Genomic DNA, 7,616 nt, shown 5'->3' with positions numbered 1-7,616 from the left:
TTGCTGCAGAAACCCAACTCGTCTGTGCAGGACTTCCAAGACTCAGGCCCTTTTCTTAATTTTCTAAGGACCTTCCCAGCTCTAGAGCCCTGGTGGGATCCACAAAAGCCTCTGTTGCAACTACATCACTCCCTTATAGGTGTCGATTCCAAGAGCCCTCTTCTGTTAGGCCCACTCCCCACCTATGCAAATTTCCATCTCAAAGTCTGTTTCCCAGAGAACCAACCTTTCTCTAGAAATTGCTTACTATAAAGTTCCAGGTGCCTTTCATAATTAGACATTTTAAAGTTGAGAAAATATTTGTAAGTGGATAAGAAAAAGCCTACAAACAACATTGAGCATCATTTTTTATGTGATAGCACAGACTAAATTTGCATCTGTCTATTTTCCTACAGATTTCTTCTTTATGAACCTTTTATTTGGGGGGAAACACTCTTCTGTGAATGTCACATATAAATAGGTATGCCAGCACAGTGAAGAAGACAGAAAATTAAATGTATTTCTATTACTCCTTTTACCTTGCAGTTGGACTAACAAATGTGAAATATTTGCTTTTTTATCTAAAAAATGAAAATAGTTTTTGTTCTTTAGAAAAGGCATGGAGCATGCAGTTCCTTCCTTTTGTCAGTTTGGATTCACGGAGAAACAAACACCAAGGCAAGATTAGCGTAATAAGGACATTTATGAGGCAGAGTGCCTGGGAAGGCTGAAGAGACGGGTGCAGGAGTAGGCAGGAAGAGTTTTAGAACACATTACTCCATACAAATCATTCAATCTTGCACCAAATATTTTTTGAGTGTCTACTATGTATGGCTGTAATGTGTTTGATATGAAGGATGGATTACATAGGAAGTTTTAGATGGCAGGTCAGCCTGGGAAAGTCTTGGCCAAGCTGAGGAGGAGTCCTGAAGCTAGAAGTTAGTGGAGGAGGCCCTTCTCTAGACAGTGGACCTGAACTAGAACTCCCTCCAGGCATGATCACTGCCTTAGACATGGTTGGGGAGGGAGGGAGGAATATGATCCAGAGAAGCAGCAGCTGGAGCCTTCACTCAATTCTGCTGCTCCTGGAAGCACATTCTTCTCTCTTTCCCCAACCCCATTCCACGGGCTAACCTCTCTCTGCTCAGGAAACCTCTCTTGAAAACTCACTGTCCAGCTGTCCCCTTGCCCCTCACGGAGCTATTTTCTTTTCTCCACTAGCTCAGAGCCTGATATATTTACCAACAATAAAAGACTTAGTAAATGTTTATGTATCCGTTTCTTCTATTGTCTTAAAAGCAGGGATTACGATTTATTTATTCCTGAATTCCTGTCCCTCAGCACAGAGCTAAGCACAAAACAGATGCTAATTAATAGTGAAATGACTAAAAGAATGAAGAGGAATCCAAACAGATGAAGATAGCATTTGTGATTTTCAGATCTTGGCTTTTAAATTGAGAATTTTAGATATTTTCTTTGGATCATTGTGGGCAATAAACCTAACTAGTTTTCATAGAAGGGAAAGTTCCAAACTATGTGTCACTATAAATATTTATGTATTGCTGTTTTATAGATACAGAAATGTTTATATTTATGTTTTGAATAAACAAATTACAACACATCTTTATTTAAGAAATGCATGTGAAATGAATTCTTTATCTTAAAATAGGACCAATCTGTAAAAAAGATGAAATTTACATGATTTCTACCTGAGTTAACAAATCATATAACAATCCTCTTAAAAAAATGTTCATTCTTCTGCTTTGCAATACAGAGTGATGTTCAGAACTTATGGAAAGAAAATTTAATTATTTTGAATGATGCAAAAAAATATGGCTATGAAGTGGTCGACACGTTCACCATAACAATGGGGCGATACAAAGAGTTTTTGCAGGGGACCTGTGGATGTCATTTTCATGAGGTATTTATTCTGGCTCTCTGATTTTTATAGCATTTGAGTTTTTAAATTTCTCATTGTATCTTTAATTGCATTGTCGGTCGTATTTTGCATTAAAAAACTATGTCAGGAGGAGATTAAATGATGTATTCATCATTGCTCAGCTAAAGCATGTATCAATCACAACTCAAAGCTCTACAACTGAGCTGTTCAAAAAAAATGTTTATGTAGACACTTGAAAACTGGGATCACTGGTTAATGTAAGCAGGAAGATGGGAACCTGGAGAGCACTTGCCTTGTCGAATAGACTCCAAGCCTTCTGTCAGAAATTGTGTCCAAAGAAAGTGGCAAATATCTTTAGTGGAGGCAACTTGAAAATCCAGGTTATTTAATGTGTTAAACTAATGAATGACCTTCCTCCTTAGTCAATGCATAAGAGGAGGGCCTGTTTTTGAATAGTTTTTCCCACAGTGGTGAAAATGATTTTTTTTTTTTTGTAGCCAGTAATTAAATAGATTAAGCTGATAAAGTGACAGCAATTTTTCAACCCCTTCTGTGGATTATTGTCTCCCTACCACTTGAATAAAATCTTGGTAAGTCCCATAACTTTAAAACCACTTTCAGATAATAAAAGGTCTCCAATCACTTTCAGGCATAAGAAGAATCTCACTTCAGTACTAAAATTGCCCAAGCCTGTGTTGTAACCACATAAAATTATTTCCTTTCCCCAGCTCGGACCTGCCTCAGTCTCAAAAGCCCAAAGTAGGAGAGGAGCAAGAGGCTTCTTTCCTATTTCCCCATCTTGTTTTGCTATTCTTCTCCCATTCCTTCTTCACTGGGTCAGGTTAGCAAGGAGATGTTAAGAGCAACAAAATTCTTACTTGACTAGTATAAGAATAACCATGGATGTGCTCTCTGGGTATAGCATGTTGATTCCTTCTTTTTAGAGTGCTGTTGTAGACTTCTTTGAAGACACCTCCCACTGGGGCCCTCTGAAGATAGTTTCCTTGATAGTGGCAATACCTCATGCTGCTTCAATTCTTCCTTGGGCCCTTGGCTTCTAATTGTCCATCCCTCTGTTGGGGGTCACACTGCCCCTCCAGGCAGCCTCTTGGGAAATATTTAAAATTGCACTAGGCTTACTATCCTCAGTTGCCCACATTTGTTCCTTAGGAAACACTCAAGCATTCTTGCTCTGCTGTTGCTAGAAATAGTTAGCTTCCTGTGCAGCCCACTCTATTTTTCTCTTTCTCGCTCTTACTTTCACTCTCACTCTTGCTCTCTCATTTTCTCTGCCAACTGAAAGCTGAATTTTAGCTAAGGTGTCTTATACCAGTTCTAACAGTCTCCAAGCTCCTCTCAAATTTGGTCTCTTGAAGCCCTCTCTCACTTGGCTTAAAGCGACAGTGAAGCAACTCCCCAAAAGAGAAGAAGACCACTAAAAATTTGGAAAATTTCTCACAGAAATTCTCTCTCATCTTTCACCTTTATTTTCTAACTCTTTTAATGAAACAAGGACTTGCAAAATTGGATGCTATCCACACTTTTGCAAGTTTTGCATACATTGTCCAGACAGTGCCTAGGAATTTGAAGTCACTTGGCTACTGTTATTTGCTCTAGATTTCAGGACTTTCAGCTGAAACTGTGATTTGATCTCATTTGATGACCCTATCAGATATTGATTGATTCATTCTTTCTTGTACGGCCTCCTTTGTAAACCATGATGCATTCATTAATAGGAGTTGACTAGTGAGATGACAACTAAAGTTTTCTTCAATTTTTCAGCCTTGAGATTACTATCAGAATCTATCTTGGTCCTCAGATTTTTATGAATACCTAAAAGTGATTGATACTGCATTGCTTCTTCTATATGTTCTACTAATAGATTCACTTTATATTTTTATGACAAATGGCGCTGCATCTCAGAGAAGTGAGCACCTGCCCACAGTAAAGAGCATGGCATTTTAAGTTTCAGTCTAGCAACTTGGAGCTTGGCCATGCTGTTGTAGAAAAGATTTTAAGTTGTAGGACACTGTGTATCTACTTATTTCCCCCTTCCAGTATTTGTCCTGTTTGCAAAATGTCAAGGCTTAGAAACACAAAAGCTGGTAGCCTGGAAGAGGAAGAAACAATGAACTTTCAGCTGAGCCAGCTTAATCTCATAGTTGGCTACAAAAATAAGCCAAAGCTTGCTAAACCCACAGAAAATGGGGACTTTCAAATATGACATACAGATTGGTTTTTTGGGGTCTCTTTTAGAAAAGGTTTGTTTATTTATTTATTTATTTTTGCACAATGTGTCTTCAATTAGTATATAGGGTTAGGGTATGTGTTTTTCTTTTTCAGCTTTAGTGCTCTGGTAGTCTTAAAAGGAGAAGGAGTCTTCCCATGATTTCCAGCATGGCTCCAATTAAAAACAGAAGATGTCCCTCCCACATGATTGCATTACATGTATCTCCTGCCCCAGCATCAACCAATTGACACTAATAGTCATGGAATTTGAGAACTACCAAAAAGACTCTTTGGACCATTAGAACCAGAATATTAGTTTAAAATTTTACTAATAAAAACCATCCTTAATTTGCAAAATACTGATTTAAGCATGTCAGGTAAAATTATTTCACTTTTTTGATTTTATAATTTTTATGTGCAATTATCACATACGAATTGTTTTTTCTTAAGCCTCATCATCTTTAATGTGTGCTGTCTTGAAGACAAGATATATAGTTATCCCCCAAATTATCTCAGTTGACTCTAGAGCAGTGTTATCTATTTTGAAGTTTTCATGTTTGAGCTGCAATACTTCTAGGAGCATTTGCCTTTCTAGTTATAACACAGAGCTGATAAGATCATCTTTTTCAACTGACTCCCTTCAACACAAAGTCTCTAAATCTATCCATCATTTAGGCATACTTGCTGCTTAACTTTTGAATAATTTGTACCTCTTGTACCTCAGGAAGTTTCTAGTGCGGACATTGATATTTTATAATCTTTCTAAACCATCACACAACATCTTAAATCACTGTTAGCTTATTTTAAACAATCGAGAAAAATAAAGCTCATTACAAAGTATGGTTTGATGATAAATGTAGCAAGCCAGGGGAAAAAAAAACAAAAAAACGGTTATCGATCTCATGCAAAGCATGTTAATGGGTAGAAATTTATTAATAATAACCATTTTTTTTCTTTCTGTGCTCATCTTATGAGCTGGCAAAGGATTTTGTCAAATAGTAATAGCAAGAATTAAAATTAACTGTATTAGAGCCCTAAGAATTTGGATTTGGGAGCCTTTTGTCTTCTGGTGTTCAATTAAACCATTCTCACAATAGATTCACAGACACCTGAAAAAAAAAATTGGTATAATCATTACAGTAAGATCTTAATGTGTCCTTTTTCGATTAGTGCTGAGAATTCGGTCATAGACATAACAAACCTGCTCCAGTGGGCTCTTGTTGCCATAGATTAAATGGCTTGGGGCATCTCTTTCATCTGTCAGGACACCAATGAAGCATATGTTGTCACCGCGAATCTATAAACAATTTCCCAAGTGGTGTGCATTAGTTTTGACTAAAATGTTCCTGCCGATTAGAAAAGCAGGTGTTTCTCTTCATGGGTAGAGATGGAATTTTTTTCTCTCAATGTTTATGCAGGGCAACAAACAAGATCCAGGTAGTTCTTGCCCAAGATTCGTTTTGGATCATGTCTTTAGTTACGTAGTAAACATCTACTGTGAACAAGCTAAAACCTGGAGAGGATACAAAAATATTATCAACCCAAACTGGCTGCAGAAGGGATAAATCTACAACTAATTATATTCAGTGATTATTAATCAGTCTCATCAATTTAATCTTCATCTTCTATGCATTATTTAATCTTAATTAAATAAACGAAAGCTTATCTGGCCTAGAAATGTTCTCCTTCTGTATTATGAGCCTAAAGTTTTTCTCTTTCTCCTTCAAACTTTAAAAGTTTCTCATAAGCACAATGAAGACAAAAAAGCCTTTAAATTCATCTATCTAAAAAACTGAAGTAATGACTTTTAGAGAAAAAAGAATAGAGTTATCTTCTATAGAAAACCCAGAATTTAACTATCAGCGTGGCTATTTTTTAATAAATTAGTAATGACAATTTAATTCATCAAATTTTTTGAGTGTCTGTGTAAGTACTGTGTTAACTATAAAATGAGCCAGGAAATTTTTTATAGAATTCTCATAAGCATCTCAAACTAGACATGACCCTAAAGAAAGAATTAATATTCCCTTTAAACTTTCTTCTTCTCCAAATTTACTCTATTGTGGTGCTGTCATTAACAAACTAGAGCCATCCTTGATTCCTCCTTATCTTTTTCCAGACCTCTGACAACCACCAACCAGCTAGTTACCAAGTCCTGTTTACTTCCTAAATATTCTCCTGTCTTTTCCCTATGCTCTGTTACAGTTGCCTTGACCTTGTTTATTCTTTTACTTAATCATCCCACACTTGTTTTGTGAGTCTAGTACATGAGCTAAATAGTAGTGATGCAAAAATAAATAAGAAACATTCTCTGTCCTCAATACATTGTAGTTGGAGGGTTAGGCATAATAACCCATATTATGAAACAATATGTCAAGTGGCATGTTAGAGATATAAATAGGATGTTGTAATAACACCAAGAAGGGGTACCTAACACAATCTGAGGATTGAGTGAAACTTTCCTTGAAAACTGTCCAGGTAGACTCTAGTCATGGTAATAGGGTGAAGGCCAATGAAGGTCATTCCAACCTCCTGGAACAGTGTAAACTGAAGTAGCTTTGAAATAACCTGATGTTCTCAGGGAATCACAGCTAATTTGTACATTGCAGAATGTCAGTTATAAAAAGGGACCGGAAAAAGTAGGCTAGGAGATCATAGTAAGGGCTTAGCCTTTATCCTATAAATGATGGAGAGACAATGAAAGCTTTTAAAGAGAAGTAAAATGGTCATATCTTTGTTTCAGATAGGTAAGTCTGATAACAGTGAGGCAGGAAGATTTGAAGATTACCAAGTCAGGGAGAGAAGGTAGGAGACTTTTCAGAAGTTATGTGAGAGGTGATAACGGCTTACCTAAACCAGGACAAAGACAGCAGGCATAAAAGAGAAGCAGAAAAATACAAGCCCTGTTTTAAAAAAAATATCTGTAGATCTTATCTGTGGCATGAGAGAGTAGGAAGAATCAAAGAGGATTCCTAACTTGGGTAATGGATTAGAGAGCCGAACTGGCAATTGAGACAGAGAATAACTGAGAAGGTACTGGCTTAGGGAAAAAACATTGAATTCATTTTTGAACATGTTGTGTTTGAGATGCCTGTAGGACATCCAGGTGGCACTCTCTCACAGGCAGTTGAATACGCAAGTCTGAAGCTTAAGGGACAGGGTGGGGCTGAAGATAAAAAGTTGGAAGTCATCAGAAAATAGATAATAGTTGAAATCATAAAAGTAGATCACCCAGAGAAAGTGAGTAGAATACAATGAGCGGAGGAAGGAATTCTTGGAAATACCATTATTTAAGCAAAGTTTGGAGAAATAGGAGCATTTAAATTCAGAGAATAAACTGTTAACAAGAAATGCTAGTGAATGTGGTGCCATGGAAAGCCAAAAAGTGAAAATTTGTAAGGAGAGATCAAACAGTGTTGTCAAACATAATAGATAGATCTATTAAGGTAAGGAGATTTAAATAGCCATTGATTTTGACATTGAAAAGGTCTTTTCTGATCATATTAAG

The 7,616-nt window shown here is 36.7% G+C and overlaps 1 protein-coding gene across 1 annotated transcript in view; it reads left to right on the top strand.

The window, feature by feature from the left end:
• CPED1 (cadherin like and PC-esterase domain containing 1) overlaps window positions 1–7,616 on the top strand; it is a 251,847-nt gene that overhangs the window by 235,004 nt on the left and 9,227 nt on the right. Inside the window, exon 21 of the mRNA XM_006910573.2 lies at window positions 1,754–1,900. Coding sequence (XP_006910635.1) covers window positions 1,754–1,900 — 147 coding nt within the window. The remainder of the gene's footprint in view (window positions 1–1,753; window positions 1,901–7,616) is intronic.

This window comes from Pteropus alecto, unplaced genomic scaffold (assembly GCF_000325575.1).
Source record: "Pteropus alecto unplaced genomic scaffold, ASM32557v1 scaffold22, whole genome shotgun sequence".
Classification (NCBI taxonomy): domain Eukaryota; kingdom Metazoa; phylum Chordata; class Mammalia; order Chiroptera; family Pteropodidae; genus Pteropus; species Pteropus alecto.
The sequence above is the reverse complement of the archived record's forward strand: the minus strand, read 5'-3'. Positions and strand labels throughout refer to the sequence as shown.